General features: G+C 37.5%; 1 protein-coding gene across 1 annotated transcript; it reads right to left on the bottom strand.

The window, feature by feature from the left end:
* Positions 1 to 660: 660 nt before the first annotated feature.
* CTSS (cathepsin S) lies at positions 661 to 20,868 on the bottom strand. Its single transcript, XM_074263424.1, has 8 exons — positions 20,713 to 20,868; positions 11,298 to 11,424; positions 10,260 to 10,382; positions 6,309 to 6,458; positions 5,327 to 5,557; positions 3,372 to 3,537; positions 1,804 to 1,906; positions 661 to 1,445 (listed from the first exon to the last, which is right to left on the bottom strand). Exons 1-8 carry the CDS (start codon positions 20,757 to 20,759, stop codon positions 1,346 to 1,348), a joined length of 1,047 nt encoding a protein of 348 aa, XP_074119525.1. The 5' UTR covers positions 20,760 to 20,868; the 3' UTR covers positions 661 to 1,345.
* Positions 20,869 to 25,578: the final 4,710 nt, after the last annotated feature.

The raw sequence follows: 25,578 nt of genomic DNA on the forward strand, positions 1-25,578 counted from the left end.
GGGAAGGAAGGGTGAACAAGACTATTAACTTGCAGAACAATTGCCATCTGCAGTTTTATACAGAATTTCCTGCACCAATGAAATGACAGATCCTATCATTCCATGACACTATTTAACCATTCCCTTATTGTTGGACTTTTCCCCTTTATTTTGTTCCCTTATTTTTCTTCTGTTTGATGCAACCTTCAAATAATGCGATGAAAATCTTATAAAATAAACTTTGTGTTTTTGAAAAGACTTATCAAGGTATATTCCCAACAATGAAATTATTGAGTAAAAAAGTATGATGCTTTTTGTAATTTCATTGCAGATTGTGTTTTACTGGATTGCTCTCCAAAAAGATGTTGTAAATTTGCAATTCTATCAGCAATATATTTCCCTATGATCCTGCCCATGCTAAGGGATCTAGGAAACCTTCTACTTCCCTCCAAATTATGCACAAATCCTCAATAATCTGGTTTAGTTGTGAGGAAAATCAATCTAAATTAGTGAAAAGTTTGAATTGGAATGTGTTTTTAAGGAAAGATCATTTTCCGTACCCATGCAGTAATTTGAGTTGTTCCAAAGTGTTGCCCAAGTACCTGGCTGGCCTATAATGTATAAATACTGTTGCATGTTAATTGCTGACATATTAATGAAGGCTTTTAAAGTTCTTAATTGTTTTGTTTTATTTTTTATTTCAACATTCATCCAGCAAACACTGAGTATCTATGTGTGAAAAGATATCGTGTTAGGCTTTATAAGGGAATACAAATGTGGAAAACACAAGCTTCCTGTCCTCAAGGAGTCTAAAATGAAAACAAAATACGTACAAAGGAACCATAGTCTTTTCCACCAACATTACTATAACTACTTACTTGCCTTACATTGTGATTTATGTTCTAAGTACTAGATGGGTTGTACAGGCATCTGAGAATAAGAAATGAATGTTATGTGACAGTATTAGACATTTAGAAATATATATAAATCTTAAATTATTTAGGACTTATTCTTAAATAATCTTAAAAGGGTTTGGGGAGAGTTCACAAAATTACGTTATAAAAATGGAATCCTTGAAGATAGAACAATTTTTTTAAATAGTCAAGCATTTTTTCTGTAATTGTAAAAGCAATGTTAAATTGTTTAGCAAGCCTCATATTCCATAAACGTGCAAAGATTACAATTCAACCCAACCATATTAGAATTATGAATTAAAGGAGCCTAAATGAAGCTTTTACTATTTTTAAATTTATTCAATATACATTTCTGGCTATTTCTGCTGGTTAGTAGAAATAAGGTAAATTAAACTCCGAACAAAGTGACATCCATCTTTCTTAACTGATCAAAAGTGAAATGAAGAGATCTTCTAGATTTCTGGGTAAGAAGGAAAATCAGCTATCCCACAATGATTTCCTCTGTTTCTTGCTATCCGAATATATCCTTTGTCACCAAAGCTGAGGCCCCAGCTTTTAAAAAAAGAAAACAATATGTAAGTGAAGAGAATTAGGAATAGCACCCGTTAGGAATTAGGAATAGCACATTTTCTCTTTATTAGGTTTCTAATTTTTTTTTAACTTAGTGAAATAATAATCGTAAAAGGCTGGGAAGGACTTTAAATGCATCTTGTAAGAATGTTTACGATACTATGTTTACTACGTACTATGTTTCTCATAGTTCTCTAGAGATATTATGCAGTCAATTAACATGCCGTTTCACCAAAAACTCTGGAGTCTTATCATCATCAGTACCTGAAATATTTTACTGAAACTGTTTCATAATGCACGACTGTATGAGGCACAGACAAAAATCTGTTTAAATATTTACCTGTTTTTAACAAGCCAGTAGTCGTTTCCATCTAGGTTACCATAGCCAATGACCAGCACACCATGATTCACTTGCTGATTGCAGGATGGATCATAATAAACACCTGGGAATAAGAAGCGGATTGTACGTGACATGGACAGATGTGGACACGCAGCTGCTTTTTATTGGGCATCTTTGGATAGCTCAGCAAGGTCCACTAAAAAGTCACCAGCAGAGACAATGTCTCTTCAATGACCACAACACTTAAAATAACCATTAGGAAAACTTTTTGAAAAGTCAATCAAATCACACTTCCTCCAGAGTCTTTCCTCAATTACCCCTGCTCTATACTGATTACTCCTTAGCCGTACCTGCAAATTATGGGAAAAAAAATTAACTCAAAGCTTTAAAACAACCAACGAAATCAATCAATAAGCATTTATTAAGCGACCACTATGTGCCTGACTCTGTGCTAAATACTGGTATAGAAATACAAAAATGAAACACCCCTGCCCTCTAGGAATTTCTACTGTATGAGGGGAAATGATGTGCACACATATAAAAGACAGGGACTTGACTTAAAATTTCATTTGGAAGAGAGGATCACTTAAGACTAGAAAGGTAGGTTGGAACCAGATTGTGAAGAGCTTAAATGCCGATCAGAGCAATTTATAGTTCATTCCAGGTAATAGGAAGCATTGGAGTTTATGAAAAGTAAACTTTTTTACACCATACTGCCTGTCTTGTGCAGAAAATGCTTTGTAAATCTTACAAAGCTCCATGTGTGTGAGTTGTAGATGCTGTTACTCGGCAGGTTCTAGAATTGATTTGTATTTATTAGACACATATTCTGGACTATATAGTCAGAAATGTTTTTCTTTTTTTAAAAAAAAAGTTTTTCTAGATCCCTCATCTTCCCATGAACAATGTCAGACATGAATCCCATGCTCAGTAAGACTGTTGGGTTCCAGATTTTCCAGGACAGAGGCTGTTCTCATTTTTGCCTTGGCACAGAAATTCCTAAGGATGTTTGCAGTAAAGTGCACTGACTTGGAAGGTGGGTCAGGGTGGCAAGGTTCACAGTCTCACTCTGTCACTTGCTGGCTGAGATGCTTGACCTGTGGAGGCTATGGTCTCATTTTAAAATGAGAAGGTGGGAATAGGTCACATCTGAAGGCCCTTACAGATCTAAGGCTCTATGAACTGACTGGCTTATTTTAGATTTTTGTTGCCTTGAATCTCTAGCCAACATCTAAGGATCTAGCTCCTGAATTCAGTATTTGCATGGATCAGTCTGAGTTCATCCCCACGGATGCTCCCAACAGTGCAGACTGTAACTCATCTATAACGTCCTCTCCTCCTGTGCATTTCTTGTCCATTTCTCCCTATAAATCTCCTGTGGATACTTCTTGACATACAGAGACCAAGGCAGTACATTTGGGGTTGTTTTTCCTTTGCTCTCACTGCAAGATCAGTAGAGAGATGGGTCATGGTCTAGTTAACCTAAAGTAAATCCCTTTCATCATTCAGGGGAGAGGGATACAGCAGGGATGCTAAAAAAAGGAGGGGTGCTGAATCTGGGAATTTACCACTTCTATACAGGAAGAAAGAAGGGAGAGAAGCATAGATTCCAACGGACACAGGTCCTTTGTTAGCCACAGCTTCCTTCAGGGCATCTTCACTTCCATAGGGAAGCTCCGTGTACCTTGAACACGTGGCAGCTCGGTTAGCTGGGTTGTACTGGCATTTTCCATCCTGAAAAGAGAAAGGTGGCTCTCAGGCTTCAGCACTTCCTACAACTACTTCTGCAACTCTTTGAAATCCTAAATATATGTAAAGACCAGAATTCAATCCACAGAGTAAACTGTGAAGAAACTTTTCTTTGATCTTTGTGGAGAAGCTTCTGAGCAACTTGAAAAGGCTAGAATACTTGGGAATAAAAGTATTCACTGCATGATGAAAGGAAGATGATACCACACAGGAAACACTGGTGATTGATGGAGAAGATTAGATCACAATTCTTGGGTGCTCAACTGAGCAGTGGGAAAGTCAAGTGGGAAACTTTGACCATCCCCCTGAGGAGGAACTGCCCTTGGAGAAAGGGGAAAGTCAAGGGTGATGGGAACCCCATCTTACATACGGTTTATAACACTTCCATCCTCACCCCTTTATCAATGGGTTTCCTCATCCTAGGCCTCCCGTCTTGCCTTTGGTGTAAATGGAAATCTAATCCAAGCTTTAGTCATAGAGAAGGAGTTAAAGCCCTGAAAATAAAGCAATCTAGTCTCTCCACACTCATAGCAAGTAGCGATATGGATTTAAGCCATTAAGAGATCTTAATGTTCCTTTAAAAGATGCTATGAAACTGGCTCTCAGCCTTAGGATCTTGATTTGTTTTAGGGCTGGAAAGGACCCAGCCCTGAATCAGGAATCTCTTCTCCAGTACTCTTGAGAAGTTCTCTTCCAGTCTCCTATGAAAGTCCTCCTTTGATGGGGAACTCTGCACCTTCCAGGCTACCCAATATACTGTAGAACTACTGGAATTCTTAGAGGAAAATGAGAGCTAGATTTGGAATCAGGAAGACCAGCTACACTTCAGACGCTTAATAGCTGTGTGACTCTTGGCAAATCATATAACTTCTGTCTGTTTCGTAAAACAGAGATGATGATAGCAACTACCTTCCAGAGTTATGGAGCTAAAATGAGGGAGTTGTGAAGCACTATGTAACTCCAGCTATTTTTAGAAAACTTTCCTTCTGGAAAGCCACATCTCTGGTTGGTTCTGGCCTACAAGGCCAGAATTCCTCTTTCAAATGACAAACCTTCAAATATTTATTACAGCTATCATGCTCCCTAAGCCTTCTCTTTAAGCTAACTGCTGGTCACCCAGTATCTTTAATCTTTTTATGATATGGTTCCATCCTGTCTCAAATGCTGAAATAATCAGAAGAGATCAAAATATCAAAAAAAAGTTTGATTGTTTGCTTTTGGCAGGGATGGGGTAAAAAGCCCTATGGATCCCTTAAAGTTTGAAATATTGGCAACAAGCCCCAGCTTTGTCCCTGCCTAGCTTATGGAACCATGGACAAGTCATTTACCACATTTAGGTCTCGGTTTCCTTACCTGTAAATTGAGGAGGTTGGATTAAATGATCTGTCAACATTCCTTCTATGTCAAACATTCTATAAATATATAAGATAAATTTGTAAGAGGGCATAATATTGAGAACGAGATGAGGTTATCACAGGAATCTTCCAGGAAAGCCAAATTTTAAAACGTGTCAGATAGCTGGAAATACAGCAAGATTTTAATAATCAAATGATCTTCACTGATTTTAAAAATATGATAAATTGGCAGATTTAAATAGAACTATACTTAAGAAGGAAGATTATAAGGAATAAAGAAATTTCAAAATGAAAGCTCATAGGACTCTAGGTTCTTAGACTGAGCACTGGAAGGGAACTCGGCAGCCATCTAGACCAACTCCCTCATTTTACAACTGAGGAAACTGAGGACTTTGGACATTGTGACTCTTCCAACATACCTTAGCTTTGTAAGGATAGGAAGCATCTGAATCAATGCCATTGTTATCAATAATATATTGGAATGCCTCAGTCATGAAGCCACCATTGCAACCCTTATTTTTATATTTATCATCAGTTGAACAGTCCACCAAGTTCTGTGCACTGAGAGACACCAGCTTTCCTGTTTTCAGCTTAAGCTGTGCTTCTAGGGCACCCACAGCACTGAAAGCCCAGCAGGAGCCACAAGTGCCCTGTAAAAAAGGAAAGAAAAGGGTAATCATGGAGATCAGGGTGGGCTAACCCCCACAAAGTAGACTAGGGACCTCTCCCCCACTCCCTTCTCTCCCATCACTCTGTCTCTCTGTGGAGATCTGCAAAGAACTAAGCTCAGATCTGTCAACCAAGCCAACCAACCAGATCAATAAAATGTATTGAGCCTCTAGACAAGTAGGGTAGACAGGTGCCTCTTGCAGTTTTTATTTGAAAAGAGTTCTAGGAAGTCCTCCTGTCTTCCCCAAAATGTGACCCATCACTGAAAAATGAAACATTCACTTCATTCCTCTAGGTTAGGGCGATGATCCCCTCTCCCACCCAGACTGAAAGAGACTGCACAATAAACTGTCAATGGTCATCAACACCTAAAAGCGAAATATTTTATCTATCCTGGATCTTATGGGCATGTTGGCTCTTGGAGGATGACTTGTTGGAAGGCCTAGTGCAGCCAGAGAGGGGGAAAGAAGCTGTCCAGATGACTGGGGGGAGGGTCTTGAGACCCCTTTCCTACTTTACAAGTCTGACTCAGGCCACCCTGTGTAGTACTGGGGTAGGAATTAGGGGAGATATGAGACACCACAAGGAAATAGCCTGCTTAGGAAGCTTTTAGCTTTAATAATTGTGGCCTTTAGACAATTTACTAAAATTTGGCAAACTCTGTAGACTATGGAGTTTTAGAAAAAGGGGAGATCAATGCAGACCATGATAATTTGGGGACAGAAAACATACCTGATATTTCACTTCAGTAACACATCCCTTGTCCCTCCAGTCCACCGAATCTGGCAACTTTTGATTGGAGTTTAGTCTGTAGGTAGTATTCCTGCTCCATTGGTTAGGAATTCTCAGAGAACTCATCAAAGAAGCCACTTCTTCACTGGTCTACACAACAAATATTTATTTTTATTTCTGTTTCTTGTTTCAGGATCCCAGTCATTTCTACCTTCACAACATGACCCCTTTTCTCCATTTACCTAGCCCCCAAACCTTTGGTACAGGCCCTTACCACCTACCTCTAGTACAATAGCCTCCTAATTTGTCTCCCTGTTGCAAATCAATCTTCTCTCCAATCTAGCCTCCACTCATCTGCCGAGGTGATTTCCTAAAGCCTCGGTCTGACCATGCCAACCTCCTACTCAATAAACTCCAGGATAGTCCTTTTCACAGTTAATCACAGCCAATCTTGATTGTTCTAAATCAGTTATCAAGTTTAGGATTATGTAACATCCCTTCACACTTTTTTTAATCACTTCATTTTTTCGATGCAAAGTGAAATCCTCTCTTTTGATGAGAGATCAACTTTTAAAATAATTTTAATCTTCAGGTCTACGTTCTCTCTTTTCCATCTCCTATCCTATCTACCCATTGAAAAAGCAAGAAAAACAAAAACTCTTGTCACAAAGCCCTGTAACAAACATATATAGTAAAGCAAAACAAAATGCCTTTATTTGTAGCTTTTCTCTCTTTGAGGGTGGGTAGCATTTTTCCTCATGAGTCCTAAGGATTATGGTTGGTCATTGTGTTGAAGAGTTGTTTCTTTTACAATATTGTTGCTATATAAATTGCTCTCTTGGTTTTTATTTTGCATCATTTCATATAACTTCCCATGTTTTTCTAAAACCATCCCTTTGTCATTTTTTATCGTACCACAGTATAACATCACTTTTGTGTGTTATAACTTGTTCAATCATTCCTTAATCAATGGGTCCTCTCTCAGCTTCCAATTCTTTACAACCTCAAAAAGAGATGCTAGAAATATTTTTGACAAATCGGTCCTTTTCACTCTTTCATCTCTTTGGAGTATTGATTTATTAATGATGTCTGTGGGTTAAAAGATTACACATAATTTAGTAGTTTTTTTGAGCATAGTTCCAAATTGTTTTCCAGAATGGCTAGACCAGGACACAGTTCCACCAGGCTAGACCAGTGCACAGTTCCACCAAACGTGCATTAATATACCTTTTTCCTATATCTCCTGCAAGCTATGGAAAAGAGAACAATAAATTGGTGAAAATTGCAACTTTTACCAGTTTTGTTAAAAATCTCCTCAGAAAGAGATGTAATTTAAACTATTGAAAAACCATTGCAGAAATAATTATTTATGTGCTACCTGACAATTAATAATAGCTAACATTTATCTATCATTTACTATGTTAACACTGTGCTAAGTGCTTTAGAATTATTTGATCTTCACAATAACCATGGTAGGTGTTATCATCCCCATTTTACAGCTGAGGAGACAGGAAATCTGAGTTTAAGTGACTGGCCCAAGGTCACACAGCTAGTAAGGGTCTGAGGCTGAATTTAAACTCAAATCTTCTTGACTTCAGGCCCAGCACTCTATCCTCTGAATCACTTAGCTATCCCCATTATTGAAGAAAATTAAGTTTGATAGTTAATTTTCTTTTAAAATTTTTTTCTTTTAAATTAATTTTTATAAACTTTTGTTACTTTTTTCTCTTTCCCCCAATAGTATAATTTTTTAAAAACCTTGTAATAAGTATTCATAGTCTGACAAAACGAATTCCCACATTTGGCCATTTCCAAATATTCCTGCCTCGTTTTGGAGTTTAAGTGCATTTCTTCTGTGACAGGAAGTGGGCATGATTCATGAGCTTGTGGTTTATCACTGCATTAGTCAGAATTCTAAACGTTTTCAAGAAAAATATTTTCTTTCTGTGTTGTCTTTGTGGCCATGGTTCTGCTCTCTGCTCTCTGCATCAGATCACAGAAATGCCATGGGAGTGGCAAAGGGGCAAAGTGCCTCAGACGGAGTCTCCATGGGGAGGACGCTAGGAACTATTTCTCATAGAGCTGTGATTACATGTAAAGGAAATGCTTTCAAGGGACAGAAAGGCTTTTTTTTTTTTTTTTTTTTTTTTTTTTTTTTTTCAGGATGACTGTCAATATTCTTCAAAAAGACCTGCTCTATTTGCTTCTTTTGTTCAGGGGGACTTTGAGGACTCTTTAGGTCATGGGATTAGTGAAAGACTAGAAGGAGGGACCTTTGTCCCATCTAACAGCATCTGATCTCAGCATCCCCTGAGAAAGGAGCCTGTTCTTTTGTTTGTTCTTTTCTGTTCTAGATTTAGGGCATGAGAGTCTCTGACATGGTTGGGGAAATGAGATCCTAGAATCTGGAAGCTAGAATACAGCCTGGAAGTGGCTGCCAACCCAGTATCCTTGCTGTGACCTTTGGGAACGATCTCTGGAGCCTTAGCCCAGTAGGACACATTCATCCAGCAATTGTTCTGCATCTGGACCCTGATGGAACTGTGGAAGAATGACATTAAGTCCTGAGACTGTTCCCTGCAGAGTGTGTCTCAGAAGTGCCAGGGAAACCCTTCTGTCTTTGTTCTAGCACTCTCTTTGAAGTGAATATCTCTTTGTAAAACTTACTCATTATTAAGTAATTATATGGAACTAGAAGTTGCAAGTCACCAGGCCCTAACAAATAACACAGCTGGTGGGCTTGAGCTAATGGCCTCAGAATGTTGGAAAGAAGAATTAAATACAGCTGGCTTAATCCTGAGAGAAGGGAGCAGAGAGTATAGGCTACCAGGGTCTTTCCAGTTCCATCTGAAATTGTTCCAACATTTTAATTTTCCATTACATTCATATGTGCACCACAATTTGTTTAGCCGTGCCTTTAAAAAGTGGATATCCCCTTTGTTTCCAAGTTTGAGTTACTACAAAGGAGTTATTATTGATTTTTAAATATGAATACTTTTCCTATTTCTTTGATTGGGGAGGGGGGCACAGAGTATACCTAGTAAGGATATAGTTGAGTCAAAAAGGATGTATTGTTAGTAACTTTGGGAGCATAGTTCTAAATTGCTTTCTAGAATGGCAGGAGCAATTCCCAGTAATTACTTTTTAAAATTACCTAAAATGTTTAAAGTTATGAATGAATAAAGACATTCTAGTATCCTAAAAGGGGCAGCTAGATGATGCAATGGGGAGAACACCAGCCTGAAGTCAGGAGGACTCCAGTTCAAATATGGCCTCAGACACTTATTAGCTATGTGACCCTGGGCAAATCACTTAATCCTGATTGTTTAAAAAAAAAAAAAAAAAAAAAGGATAGCAAAGCAGTAGAATTCATGCAAGAGAAGATGTAGGTATTACAAATTATAAGTAAAATAAAATTATTTTAGAATTAATATGGAAATTTAAAAGAATCTATGAACACAACCTTCTGAGATAAATACTAGTATCCTGCCCATTTTATAATGAGGAATCCAAAACAGACAGAGGTAGAATTTGAATTCAGATCTTCCAGGAATCCCAAGCCTGGTGCTTTTATGTACTGCGGCTCCTCGCTGGCAGTGTGAGTTTTGTGAAAGGAGCCAGACTGGTTATGTAAGAAAAATGAAGGATGACCCACAGATCGCCTAAATATTACCCTGTCAGCAGCACAGTTACTGAAAGAGCCAAATAAAGGCCTACGCTATTCTGAGCAACTCTTCTGGGGAGACTCGTGGGAGGACATGAACAAAATCTGAACTGAATAAGGAAGCGTGGATTGGCTGCAAGCTGCTCTAGGGAAGGGTCTCATGTCTGGATGCATATGGCTGGTCTCTTTATGAAAGCATCTTTTGCTGGCTGCCTTCAGATTCTCCTTTCACATAGAAATCAGATTTCCTGCAAACAGCAACGTGGGCTTGTAGGGAATGAACCCACCATGTCACTGAGATGGTTCATGCTTAGATCATAAGAATGCAGTCCCATCGAGTGCTCCAGGTTATGCAGTGTCACATATTTTAGATTCTTTTCCCAGATGAGTCGCCTTGTTGCTTCTTGGTTCTAAAAGGAGAATAGACAGTTATTTTACACTTTGGATAAAAGCTATAAATGAAAACCAGCATGGTATATTGAATTATATAGTGAAATCCTTCTTAGAGGCAATGCGTCTAAGGCCATGCAAATAGAATATACCTAATGTAATTAATGACCAAAATTCAACTTCTGTTCTAAAAGCATTTATTAAATATAGCTTAATTTTTATTTTACTTATAATTTATTTGATGGAGACCATTATGATAACAATATACATGTATAAGTATATAATGTGACATTCTCATGATAATTCTCTAGAAGTATCCTTGAAACTGCTTTCTCTGATCTTATATTTTCCCAATTTTTAAATAAATAAAAAAAATCTGTCTCTTCAAATCATTAAAATGTTTACAAATAAGGCATTACCTTCTCATTTTCACAAGGTGATTTTCACCAGACATTTGTTTATTAATACTACTTATAATCTTCCACCACGCTCCTATTTCCTCATAAAAGAATGAGAAGCAATAGTGAGAAAAACATAGTTATGAAAAGTTTAGCTTAAATAAGCCAGCTCTACCTTTTGGCTTGTTAGGAAGAAATTAGAAGGACATCAACAGAACAAAAAGAAAACAAATGATTCATAAAGATGTTTATAACAAACAATTGTATCTATCAGAGACTAAGAAGCTATTACATTGAGATAACATCACAGTGCTGATGCACTACATAAAGAAGTAGAAATGGAACCAAAGAAAAGGCTAGTGGAATAATTGAATGAGACCAATTATACATGGGCTTAAAGTTGTTCTGGAGGCAGGACAGTTCTGAGGACTGCACATCCAGCACTCTCACCGCCTAGCAGCCTTCCCCCTAAAAACTCAGGGTAGTAGAAAATGCCCCTGCATCCAGTGGCAGTTGTTCACCAATCATCTCTTCTACCTGCTCCTCATATTGCTTGCCATAAGTTTTCTTCCATAACTCCCAGTGATTGTCCAGCATCGGATCATGTTGCAGGTGTGCAGTCGTAGAAGCACAGGCCAGAAACATCCAGATGACCAGCTTCATTCTGGAAAGGAAAAAGCAGAGGAGAGAACTCTCCATTACTCAATTCAGCAAGCATTAATTGAGTGCCTACTACATATGAGAAACTGGGCCAGGTCTTGAGAATAAACATTAAAAAAAAAAAAAAAAAAAGATACAGTCCTTCCCCTCAGAGAGTTTGGTCTGTTGGGGAAATATGACATGTTCTGAAAAAAGCAGGATTCGGGGTAGAATGTGATGGAGACAAAGTGGAAAATCAAAATGCTCTAGGAAGGAGAGAAAAGGGAGATTATTATTATCATTATTATCATTAACTTTCATTTGGAATAATCAAGGGAAGCTTCATAATAGGAAACATTTATATAGCACTTGAAGATTTGCAAAGCATTTGGAAGGAGCTGCCATTATCATCCCCATTTTACAGATGAGGAATATGAGCCAGGCAGAGAGGAAATGATTATACAGCTAGTAAATGTCTGAGGTCACATTTCCCAGCCCCTGATCCAGCGCTCTAACCATTGTACCACCTGGTTGTCATCACCTGGACTGGATCTTGAAGAGGAAAAAGGATTTCAACAGAGAAAAATTTAAGTGATAGTGAGTTATAGGCAAAGGAGATGACCCATGTAAATATATGGAGTTGGAGGAGGATGGGAAAAAATTGGGGAACAGCTGATAGTCATTTGACTAAATTACCTTGAAATATACCTAGGATTATAGGCTATAATTAGACTATGAGGCCTAAGGAATTTCTATGAAACCATTTAATCTCTTTAAACAAGGGAATGACATAGACCTGTGTATCAGGAAGATTATTTGGCTAATTATGTGAATAATGGACTAGAAAGAGGAAAAACTGGAAGCAGAGAGAGCCAGTGGGGAGGCCGTCACAATAACACAAGGTGGGCCTGAAGTCCAGTTGTGGAAGTATAAGGGAGACCTGGAAGTGAGACATTAGTCACAGTCATTCGGACAAGGCTCAAGCTGGCTGCTCTGTGAAGGGGCTGAGTCACTAATGACCTTGGGAGTTGTAGCTTTTCCTAATTTAGGAAGAGACAAAATGATCACAATTTCAGGACTGGAGGGTAAATTGAACTCAATAATCCAATGTTCAATCAACTGGAAAACGCAACTGCTTGAAAAGTTAAAATAACCTGGCAGGAATTGGATCAATATCTTACATCACATTACACAATAAATCCAAAAGGATACATTCTAGAATATCAAAGGCCATAGGATGAAAATTAGGAGAAAGGCAGATCATATATCTTTTATAAGCAAGGGGTGGGTAGCAGATCAGTTCTCAACGAAACAGGAGAGGCAGTTACAATAAATAATTGTGATCACCAAGAATTAAAAAGCTTTTGCACAGGCAAATCTAACTAAGCTAGAATAAGAAGGGGAAAACCTTTTATATCAACTGTCTCTGATAAGGGTTTGATAGCCAAGGGATATGCACTGTAATGGAAACATATGAAACCCAAAAGCCATTCTTTAGTAAAGAAATGGTGAAAGAATATAAACAGTTATCAGAAGAAAGATTACAATCTATTAACAAGTATATTACAGAATGCATTAGAATCTAGATCATTAATTATAAGGAAAATGCATATCAAAACAGATATAGCCAGAAATATTCATACCCCCAAAATTGGCAAAGATGACTAGAGATTGGAATAGCCAGTGTTGGCAGAGGCTGGAATTTAAGAATAACTTGGTGCTGTGAACTGGTGTAATCATCCTGAACACAATTTGGAATTAATATAAAGTAACAAAAATGTCCATATCCTATAACATAGAGATTTCACTGTTACTCATGTGCCTCGTCACTGACAAAAAAGGAGGACCACATACATCAAAACATTTGTAGCAGTACTTTTTGTGATATGAAAAAAAAATAGAAAAAATAAGTATAAATAGATTGGGGAATGACTAACAAATTGTGGTACATAAATATAATAGAATATTGCTGTACTGTAAGAAATGACATGTGTTGAACTGATGCTAAGTGAAGTAAATAGAACTCGGACACCGCCACAATAAGATTATATGATGATCAATTCTAGCGGACCTTGCTCTTTTTTTTTTTTTTCTTTTTTTTCTTTTTTTCCCTGAGGCTGGGGTTAAGTGACTTGCCCAGGGTCACACAGCTAGGAAGTATTAGTGTCTGAGACCAGATTTGAACTCGGGTCAGACCTTGCTCTTTTCAACAATGAAGTGATTCAGGCCAATTTCAACAGATTTGTGATGGAGAGAGCCATCTGCATCTAGAGAGGATTATAAGGACTGAATATGGATCACAACATAGTATTTTTACCTTTGTTGTTGTTATTTGCTTTCCTGTTTTTTCTCATTTTTTTTCTCTTTTTCAATCTGATTTTTCTTTTCATTTATTTATTTATTTATTTTCATTAATTTTATACTTATAAAAAATTTTTTGACAGTATATATGCATGATTAATTTTTTTATAACATTATCCCTTATATTCATTTTTCCAGATTTTCCCCTCCCTCCCTCTACTCTCTCCCCTAGATGACAGGCAATCCTATACATTTTACATGTATTACAGTATAACCTACATACAATATATGTATGTAAATCCAATTTTCTTTTTGCACGTTAAGAATTGGATTCCGAAGGTATAAGTAACCTGGGTAGATAGACAGTAGTGCTAACAATTTACATTCACTTCTCAGTGTTCCTTCTCTGGGTGTAGTTTTTTCTGTCCATCATTGATCAACTAGAAGTGAGTTGGATCTTCTTTATGTTGAAGATTTCCACTTCCATCAGAATACATCCTCATACAGTATCATTGTTGAAGTGTATAATGATCTTCTGGTTCTGTTCATTTCACTCAGCATCAGTTCATGTAAGTCTCTCCAAACCTTTCTGAATTCATCCTGCTGGTCATTTCTTACAGAGCAATAATATTCCATAACCTTCATATGTCATAATTTACCTAAACATTTTCCAATTGATGGGTATCCGTTCATCTTCCAGTTTCTAGCCACTACAAAAAGGGCTGCCACAAACATTTTGGCACATACAGGTCCCTTTCCCCTCTTTGGGATATAAGCCCAATAGCAGCAATGCTGGGTCAAAGAGTATGCACAGTTTGATAACTTTTTGGGCATAGTTCCAAATTGCTCTCCAGAATGGCCAGATTCTGCAGAAAAAGCATTTGATAAAATCCAACATCCATTCCTACTAAAAACACTTGAGAGTATAGGAATAAATGGACTATTCCTTAAAATAATAACGAGCATATATTTAAAACCATCAGTAAACATTATATGTAATGGCGATAAACTAGAACCTTTCCCTGTAAGATCAGGAGTGAAACAAGGTTGCCCATTATCACCATTACTATTCAATATAGTACTAGAAACGCTAGCCTCGGCAATAAGAACTGAGAAAGAGATTCAAGGAATTAGAGTAGGAAATGAGGAAATCAAACTATCACTCTTTGCAGATGACATGACGGTATACTTAGAGAACCCCAATAACTCTGGTAAAAAGCTATTAGAAATAATTCAGAATTTTAGCAAAGTTGCAGGATACAAAATAAATCCACATAAATCCTCAGCATTTTTATACATTACCAACACAATCCAACAACAAAAGATACAAAGAGAAATTCCATTCAAAATAACCGTTGATAGTATAAAATATTTGGGAATATATCTACCAAAGGAAAGTCAGGAATTATATGAGCAAAATTACGAAACACTTGCCACAAAAATAAAGTCAGATTTAAATAATTGGAAAGACATTAAGTGCTCTTGGATAGGCCAAGCGAATATAATTAAGATGACAATACTCCCTAAACTAATCTATCTATTTAGTGCTATACCAATCAGGCTTCCAAGAAACTATTTTAATGACCTAGAAAAAAATAACAACAGAATTCATATGGAACAACAAAAGGTCGAGAATTTCAAGGGAAGTAATGGAAAAAAAATTAAATGAAGGTGGTCTAGCTGTACCTGATCTAGAACTATATTATAAAGCAACAGTCACCAAAACCATTTGGTATTAGCTAAGAAACAGACTAGTTGATCAGTGGAATAGGTTAGGTTTACAGGGTAAGATAGTGAATAAAAATAGCAATCTAGTGTTTGACAAACCCAAAGATCCCAACTTTTGGGATAAGAATTCATTATTTGACAAAAACTGCTGGGAAAACTGGAAATTAGTATGGCAGAAACTAGACATGGACCCACATTTAACACCACCTACTAAGATAAGATCAAAATGGGTCCAAAATTTAGGCATAAAGAACAAAATCATAAATAAATTGGAGGAATATGGGATGGTTTACCTCTCGGACTTGTGGAGGAGGAAGGAGTTTGTGTCCAAGGGAGAACTAGAGACCATTATTGATCACAAAATAGAACATTTTGATTATACCAAATTAAAAAGTTTCTGCACAAACAAAACTAATGCAAACAAGATTAGAAGGGAAGTAACAAATTGGGAAAACATTTTTACAGTTAAAAGTTCTGATAAAGGCCTCATCTCCAAAATATACAGAGAATTGACTTTAATTTATAAGAAATCAAGCCATTCTCCAATCGACAAATGGTCAAAGGACATGAACAGACAATTTTCAGATGATGAAATTAAAACTATTTCCACTCATATGAAAGAGTGTTCCAAATCACTACTGATCAGAGAAATGCAAATTAAGACAACTCTGAGATATCATTACACACCTGTTAGATTGGCTAAGATGACAGGAACAAATAATGATGAATGTTGGAGGGGCTGTGGGAAAACTGGGACACTGATGCATTGTTGATGGAGTTGTGAAAGAATCCAACCATTCTGGAGAGCAATCTGGAATTATGCCCAAAATGTTATCAAAATGTGCATACCCTTTGACCCAGCCGTACTACTACTGGGCTTATCCCAAGGAAATACTAAAGAAGGGAAAGGGACCCATATGTGCCAAAATGTTTGTGGCAGCCCTTTTCATAGTGGCTAGAAACTGGAAGATGAATGGATATCCATCAATTGGAGAATGGTTGGGTAAATTATGGTATATGAATGTTATGGAATATTATTGTTCTGTAAGAAATGACCAGCAGGAGGAATACAGAGAGGCTTGGAGAGACTTACATGAACTGATGCTAAGTGAAACGAGCAGAACCAGGAGATCATTATACACTTCAACAATGATGCTGTATGAGGATGTATTCTGATGGAAGTAGATATCTTCAACATAGAGAAGAGCTAATCCAATTCCAATTGATCAATGATGGACAGAATCAGCTACATCCAGAAAAGGAACACTGGGAAATGAGTATAAACTGTGAGCACTGTTTTGTTTTGTTTTGTTTTGTTTTTCTTCCCAGATTATTTTTAGCTTCCGAATACAATCCTTCCTTTGCAACAACAACAACAACAAAATTCAGTTCTGCACATATATATTGTACCTAGGATATACTATAAGATATTTAATATGTATGGGAATGCCTGCCATCTAGGGGAGGGGGTAAAAGGAAGGAGGGGAAAAATTTGGAACAAAAGGGAGTACAAGGGATAATGTTGTAAAAAAAAAAAATTACCTATGAATATGTACTGTCAAAGAAAATGTTATAATTATAAAAATTAATAAAAAATAAAAAAAACCAGAATGGCCGGATTCTTCCACAACTCCACCAACAATGTATTAGTGTCCCAGTTTTCCCACATCCCCTCCAACATTCATCATTATCTTTTCCTGTCATCTTATCCAATCTGACAGGTGTGTAGTGGTATCTCAGAGTTGTCTTAATTTACATTTCTCTGATCTGTAGTGATTTAGAGCATCTTTTCATATGAGTGGAAATAGTTTCAATTTCATCATCTGAGAATTGTCTGTTCATATCCTTTGATCATTTATCAATTGGAGAATGGTTTGTCAATCTGATTTTTTTTTTTATGCAGCATGATAAATGTGGAAATGTTTAGAAGAATTGTACATGTTTGACTTATATTGGATCACTTGCTGTCTAGGGGAGGGGAGGGAAGGGAGGGAGAAAAAATAGAAACACAAGGTTTTGCAAGGGTGAGTGCTGAAAATTATCTTTATATGTATTTTGAAAAAAAAAAAACCTGTGTGATAAAGCATGAAAAGACATATACAAACTTAACCAAAATGAAATAAGAGCCAAGGGAAAATAATATACATGATTATAACAATGCAAAAATCAAATGGATGTTATGAAATTATAAGGGAAAGTATGACCTCAAAGAAGAGATAGAAGAAAATATTCTCCTTTCACTCCTTTGAACTTGTCCAGGTCCATGGATATGTCCTTTTTTTTTTTTTTTTTAATGTATTCATTAGCTTTGATGACTTTTTTCTCCTCTTTAAAAAATTCTTTGTTATAAGGGATGACAGTGGAAGAGGGTAGGAGCAGGAAAACAAGAAATCTAGTGATATACAAGCAAGATTTCAATTAAAATCTGTTTATTTATCTGAGACTGTCTCTTCCTACCTTATGCAGGCTGGAAGTGCAACAGGCCCTTATGGGCTTGCCCTTGATTCTAATTGTTTGGAAGTTTTAACTTGGTTCATTTTTCTGATCTGAGCCAATTCACCCTTCTTTAAACAGCCTGGTGGGGGGCTTAATACAGTGGTGCCCCTCAATGAGTACACCTCATCAGAGTTTGCCCTCTTACAGTCCAGAAGTTCCAAGCTCATGCAAATCCAGTGTCCTCCCACCCAACCCAGTAGAAAGGATTACAAACATTTAATTTAATTCTTATTTATTTACTTTTTTTTTTTAGAAAACTATAGGACAGAAGGTTTGGTTTATTTTCTTGCTGACACAGCAAGTCTACTAGAGGCACAAAATGGAAGTCTGGGAGAGTCAAGAACAGAAAACAATATGACTGCTTTGAGGAGAGGCAGTAGAAAGGGTGCTTTTCAGAGGAACTGAATCGAAGTCTTGAAGCAGTTGGAGCCTTTTTCTTTTCCTGGATCTGCTTAGTTTATTTTTTTAAAAAAAGCATCATGAAACTAAATTATATATATTCCAAAAGAGGCATGGAACAACAGTGAAGTTTTTCTACTCCTTTTCTCTTATGTTGTATTATCACATGCAATAAGTGACACTGTCTATTACTAAATACTTCTCTTTCAAATTTTCTTTCTGGCTTTTTGTGCTTTTAAATTAGATTTTCTAACTAAAGACAATTTAATTGTGTCAGTTAGTATCTTTGCTATAGAGAGTATAGCAGAGTGGAAAGTCAGTAGATAAATGACACACACAATCCAAGTTTCTGAGAAACTTCATTTCAAAAGATTGCCTGCTTTGGAGTTGATCAGAGCTTTTGTTACTAATCTGGTTTGTTAAACTTTATAACCACAGAAAAAGGAAGCAATGTGGCTATGGGACCCCTGCCCTAAACTAAAAACCTCAAGAACTCATTTTCTTATCTCCTAGCAGAAAGGTTGCTCTGAGTAAGAAAACTTTGGATTTTTCTCCACCCTTCCAGGAGGTGAGGGAAAGGGAGTAGAGGTCAGCCCCTGGGCCAGCTCCATTGAAAAGTGATAAGCATGTCAGAGAGTCGGGTCACTCACTCCTTTAAAGAAAAGGGAAGAAAAGTGTTCTTCAGCCATATTGCTTTACATAAACAAGAGAGATGTGAGGAAGGTAGAATTGAAGGGAATTTCATCTGTTTAGATGGGGATGGAAGATTGGGGAAGAAATGTTTCAACTCTGCTGAGGTTCTATAAATACCACTCCAGCACTAATGAAGTAAGGATTTACTAAGATTTCCCAATCCCTGGTGACCTAAACTTACATCTTTAAAAAAAAAAAAAAAAAAAAAAGAAAGAAAGGAAGAAAGAAAGGAAGAAAGGAAGAAAGAAAGAAAGAAAGAAAGAAAGAAAGAAAGAAAGAAAGAAAGAAAGAAAGAAAGAAAGAAAGAAAGAAAGAAAGAAAGAAAGAAAGAAAGAAAGAACCCTGGGAATTTCCAAGATTTTTAATGTAACTAAATACGAGAAATTTTTCTCCCCCTACCCATTTCAGAGGAATTTTCATGCTTTACAGAAATCGACAGTTTAATCTTGAAAAAGAAAGATAAAACTCGAAAGTATGGGAATTTATTTCTGAATGGGAAAGGGGGAGCTCTCATGTGCTGCATTTTCTCATAACATCTATGAGTTCTACCCTTCCTTTCTTCCTATCTTTCTTTCTTCCTCCCTCCATCTCTCTCGCTTTGTATTTCTGTCTCTCTCCTGTCTTTTCTTCCCTGTCTCTTTGTCTCTGCCTCTCCTCTCCTCTCTGTCTCTTTCCCCCCCATCTTCCTTTCCTCCTTCCCTCCCTCAGTCTTCCTCAGTCTCTCTCCCTCTCCCTCTTCCTTCTTCTTTCTCTCTTTCTCTTTGTCTCTCTCTCTCTCTCTCTCTCTCTCTCTCTCTCTCTCTCTCTCTCTCTCTCTCTCTCTCTCTCTCTCTCTCTTTCTTCCCTCCGCTCCCTCCCTCTGTTTTTCCCTCTTTGTGTCTCTCTCTCTGTCTCTCCTTCTCTCTGTCTGTCTCTCTTTCCCTCTCTCTGTCTCTGTCTCTGTGTCTCTTTTTTTCTCTCTCTGTTTCCTTCTCTCTCTCTTTCTCCTCTTCCTTCTTATTATCTTCCACATCCTAGTGATAAGGTGCTGGTCATGGACTTAAATTCAGTGTTGCTCCAGACTCTTTTCTTAGCTGTGTGACCCTGAGCAAGTTACATAACCTCAGTTTTCTCATCTGTAAAATGGAAATAGTAATAGAATCTACCTCCCAAGGATGTTGTGATAGTCTAATGAGATAATATGTAAAGCACTTCGCAAACTTTAAACTGTTACATAAATGCTAGCTATTATTATTTTTGAGTCATCACACTATGAATTCCTTCCCTAAATGAGTCAATTATTTTTTAAATTTCAAAATAACATTTCTATGTTGGGTAAAAATGGCTTTATTTCCCACAGAAATTAAAGCAAAAGTTCATAATGCCGTAAACATCACAGGTGCTTAGTAAATGTATATGGGTTGTCTTTTCCAGTTTATGCTTTTTTTCTAACTTCTTTGCAGTCCAAAGAAGTTTACCCATTCCTGACTTTGATTCATAATATAAAACAATTTCTTTCTGACATAGAGACTAGATATGGATTTTTTAAAAGTTTAATCCTTTTAGAGTGAAAAACAAAAGCAAGACACTACATAATTTTTTAGTTTACTTCCTCAAAGTACTTGCTCAAAATTTGGCCAGGAGAGGAAGATAAAAATGCAAATCAGGTATTTATAATTTAGTAGTTAAACAAGGAAAAATAAAAGTAAAAACCTACCTCAAGAGGTTTGTGGGTGAACTCCTCTTGGAATCCTGGAATATCATGAGCTAAAGACCAGAGACTTCAGACTAACAAGAGATTTGCAGAATTCACTTTTAAATAATTAGAACTTGTCATATGAATCCTACATAATGAGGAAGCAAAATGATTTCACTTTCATTTCATGATTACCTTGGCCAACAGCCTCCTACTACTTCCTGGGGTTTGGGGTTTTTTCCCCCATAACAGTATACTAACTCTTCAGATTGGTGAATCTAAATGGTCATTCTCTCCACTGTTTCTTCTCCAGTTACAGATCAGACAATTTAAGACCAGTAAAAAAACCAAAAAAGGAGCCAAATTAACCTGTTCTTGAATGTTTCCCTAAATCCCTTCTCCTTTCTCCAGAACCAGTCTTGCAAGAAGCTAAGCTCCATTTTCTTTTCTTTTCTGTTAGTTTTGTTGGAGGCAGTTGGGGTCAAGTAATATGCCCAGAATCACACAGCTGGTAAGTGTCTGAGGTTACATTTGAACTAAGATCCTCCTGATTGCAGGGTATCCCCATTTTAAGTAGATATGAACATTTAAGATGAAAGCTCCTTGTAATGTGCTGGTTAGCTTTCTGGAGGTTTTGGGACCAGCCTTCATTTCAGCAGACTAATCACCACGAGAATAACCAGGGATAAAGTCCAAATTCTTTATTGTCTCCTTCACAATGTGTCTCCTTGCCTGGAGTCCAGGCTAGCTTTTTGGAGGCCCTTCAGATGGGCCTTGTTCTCAGTGGAGGAAACAGGAGAGCCACCAAGATGGAATGTTTCTCTGAATCTGTTCAATTCCTTCTCTAGGTCTGACTGGCCTCTTAAATATTCCGTTACAATTAAATCCATTCATCATACTGAGTATAAGCCAATCATTATGTCACTAGGGAACCATTATTTGTTGTAAGATTAAATCAATCATACTGAGCTAGAGAACTCACAGGCTAAACTAGATAACCATTGTCTTATCAGTTCCACTGAGTTAACACCTTGTTTTAAGGATCCTTGTTTCAAGTACATTTCTCCAGAATTCTGGCTCACTACAGCTCCTGAAATTCCATCACCTCCATGTGGTCTTTCCAGAGTTGCCAATTTGCTTCCTCTCGATAATTCTTTACCTGTAATCTGGATGTGGAATGCCTTGCCTTGACTACATTTCCCAGCCTTATTATGTATAAAATACTGAAGTAAACCCTGAGGATACAACTAGAAAAATAAGCCAGACCCTGCTCTCCAGGAGCTTACAGGTTAATGGAGGAGAAAACCCACCTGCAATTCCATGTTTCTCAAGGCAGATTGCTACAGAGCAAATGGTAGCACCTCTTCTTCAGTGTCATTTCTTCTGAGAAAATGACTTCAGTTTCTGATCTTTATTTATGATTAATGTCAGAGATTCTGGTGGCAAAAACTTTCTTTCCTGGTCCTTCAGTAGAAGTTGCTGCAGCAAGAGGAGTTACCTCCAGGATGATGGCTGCAGACATGGGGCTGGGTATGTTGATAGTTCATGGTCCTTGATGGGCTCCAAGAGGGTCTGAGAGGACCCTCAAGGTGGTGAAGTTGAGTAGCCAGTTTCTCCCTTGGAGTGCTTTGTTATTTTATCTGGGCTAACTTGCCCATCCTGTTGGCTAATTAATTAATGGAACATAACTTCTTCCCAAGAGCCATCAGTCCAAACAATGGATGTGAGGGCTGGGCTTGAAGCAGGACTGGTAATGGGACAGGGGTGGTTGCTGCCATTTTCAGGGCTCTTGTGCATGTCTTCCTGTTGTCAGTCAGCAGCTGGTGGTGATGGGATGAGTCAAATGGACCTCTTTTTCATCATGTTTTCTCCCCTTAGTAGTGCTGGAAGCAGGTCTGGTTGGGGGGGGACAGCACTAATCTGGGCTAGGAGCCTGGCCTTGCTTGATCAGGTGCTGAGGGGATCAGAATGGTTGGTGGCACATGTTGCCTCCCATCCCACCTTCAGGATGACCTGCTGCTTCACTTAATCCGGCTTGCCTGCTGACGTAATCACAGAAAGCTCAGGACATCATCACCAGGGGCTCAGGAGGTCTTACATTAGACATAGGAAATACTCCTAAGGCCCTGACCTCTTTACATGTTCAAATACCTCTCTGAGCCAAGAGAGAAACAATACAATAATCTAAGTAAACAAATTAGTCACATCTCAGGTAGCTTTAATAAAAAAAAAAAAAAAAAAAAAAAAAAAAAAAAAAACCTAATCCCTGGACAAATTTAAAAATTTTCAGTTAAAGACATTGCAGACCTGTGGGGCACCCCTTCAAGGAGAGGAGAGAGGGTTTTTTCTCCCCCACTTCATCAGCAGTCATACAATTTTGAAAGATAGCTATGGAATCAGTAGGAGACATCGCTTTCAGCAAACAGCAGATTCAGCAAACAGCAAACAGACAAATTCTGATCAGATGTGAATACAGAGAGGCAGATGTTTGAGAGAGGAAGCAGTTGGTCCCTAACAAAAGAGAAAGGAATCACATTATGGAGGGTAGCAGACCGTGGGAACCCACATGAACAAAGAAGCTTCCCTCAGAGAGCTCCAAAGAAGGACTTTGGGGTCCTCCAGTACCAGGGGCTGTATGTATGCATACATATACGTGTGCTACTACCATCGGATCCTCAATCTGGACTCATTCTTCCCAAAGACACTGAGTGCATTTGTGGGGGAGCGTGCCCTGGGTTTTTGAGGGCAGTGCTTTGTAACTTCTTTCTATTCCATCTTAGTAAATGCCATTGATAATTGTGTCTACTGTCTACTTGTTAATGGAAAGCATATTGGTGGGGGCTTACAGGCTCGATTATTACAAGTACAGACCCCTAGAACTCAAGGGAGCAAAGACTTCTGGAGTCCAACCTTGCAAACCTACAACTGCAAGTTGAGGGAGTATCACAGAGGAAGTACTATAAGAGTCTTCCATAAATCTGTTATGATGATGATTGGGGGGGTAGCCATGTGGATGGAGGGGTACAGCAGATAAAGTGACAGGACAGAAATCAGGAAAACTCATCTTTCTAAGATCAGATTTGATCTCCAACACTAACTAGTCGTGTGACGTAAGCGTGACACAACTCTGTTTGCCTCCATTTTTCATCTGTAAAATGTGCCGAAGAAGGAAATGGCAAACCTCTAGGATCTTTGCCAAAAAATAACAAAACACCAAGAAAAAAAAAAAAACTAAAATGGGGTCACAAAGAGTCAGACATAACTGAAATGACCAAACAAAAATTATGATCCATTTAAAAGGTTCCAAATATGGATGTTTGGATCTTTTGGGTTTTTTCTTCCTTATTTTGTTTAAGCTCTGCCCTGATAAGAAATCATAAAAATAACATTATGTTATAACCTGAATTATCACATTGATTTATCAGTCAGTTAGAATTTTTCAAAGGTCTACCATGTGCATAAATATGGTAAGGACATGTAAAAGAAAAACTATAGTCCTTGTTCTTTTATTATTAAAAAAAAATGATGACTTAGGTAAGAAAAATTGATCCAGATTTTTAAAAATCAGACTATCTATAAGGCAACATGCCCCAATTGTAACCTATTTTTGAATAGTGTTGCATTCAGACTCACTGTTTTCAGGCATATGATAAAAGATATACAAAGTGCAGCTGCTATACCACAAATATGAAACAGGAAGGCACAATGTCCTTACTCAGGAGATGGAACAACTTCTCACAAAAAAAAAAAAAAAAAAAAAAAGTTCTTCTTTTTACATCCTGTTGGGCCAAACATGAAAAGAGCTGCTTGATTATGGCCAACAGAATCAGAGGAGAAAAGATGGAGAGCATGGAGAGAACCACAGAAGCTTGGGGAAAGGGAGATGGGGAAAAGGGAGGACTTAGAGGACTTACAGCAAAAGATGACCTAGAGCTATCTCTTCTTTGGCAGAAGAGAAGTTAAACAAAAGTTTTAGTGAGTAACTAATGTACATGACGGTATCAGAGACAACTGAATTGGGGGTTAATGTGCATAAATCAGTGTGTCCATCATGGTTGGTGCTGGGATAGATAAAAAGTTTAGGTAAGACTCTGTACTTACTCTGACAGAGCACAATCAAGCAGGGGGACAATACATCTATAAAGATGATACTTACACATTATATAGGATAAATGCAGCAAAAGGGAGAAAAATATCAATTATGAACTGGAAGGGGGAAGAGAGTTATTGATTCAGTGGATCAATGGAAATATTTGAGTTTAGTTTTCAATGATGGGTAGTAATTCAGTATACAAAGAGGAAGGAGGAAAATTCCAGTTATGAGTGAAGGTATGGAAGTGAGAAAATGCAGTTTAAGGTCCAAGGAAAAGTCTAGTTAATAAGAGATAAGACTGGAAAAATAGGATGACACTAGATTGTGTAGCACTCTTTTTTTTTAAATTTACTTTTATTAATTTTTTTATTAAAGTTTTTTATTTTTCAAAATATATGCATGGACAATTCTTCAACATTAGCCCTTGCAAAACTCTGTGTTCCAATTTCCCTTCTTCCTCCCCTAGATGGCAAGTAGTATAATATATGTTAAATATAGTAGGAATACATGTTAAATCCAATATATGTATACATATTTATAATATCATTGTGCTGCACAAGAAAAAAAGAGAAGCAAAATAAAATGCAAGCAATCAACAACAGAAAGAGTGAGGATGCTATGTTGTGATCCATACTCTGTTCCCACAGTTCTCTCTCTGGGTGTAGATGGCTTTCTTCATCACTGAACAATTGGAATTGGTTTGAGTCATCTCATTGTTGAAAAGAATCATGCCCATCAGAATTGATCATTGTATAGTCTTGTTGTTGCCATGTATAATGATCTCCTGGCTCTGT

This window comes from Sminthopsis crassicaudata, chromosome 4 (genome assembly GCF_048593235.1).
Source record: "Sminthopsis crassicaudata isolate SCR6 chromosome 4, ASM4859323v1, whole genome shotgun sequence".
In the NCBI taxonomy this organism is placed as follows: Eukaryota; Metazoa; Chordata; class Mammalia; order Dasyuromorphia; family Dasyuridae; genus Sminthopsis; species Sminthopsis crassicaudata.

Coding starts and splice junctions, on each gene's coding strand:
- CTSS (XM_074263424.1), bottom strand. CDS start 20,759: ATGATATTCCAGGATTCCAAGAGGAGTTCACCCACAAACCTCTTGAG. Junction 5,558..6,308: donor TTACTGAAGTGAAATATCAG/GTATGTTTTCTG, acceptor CCTTTTTTACAG/GGCACTTGTGGCTCCTGCTG. Junction 1,446..1,803: donor TACTGGCTTGTTAAAAACAG/GTAAATATTTAA, acceptor TTTTTTTAAAAG/CTGGGGCCTCAGCTTTGGTG.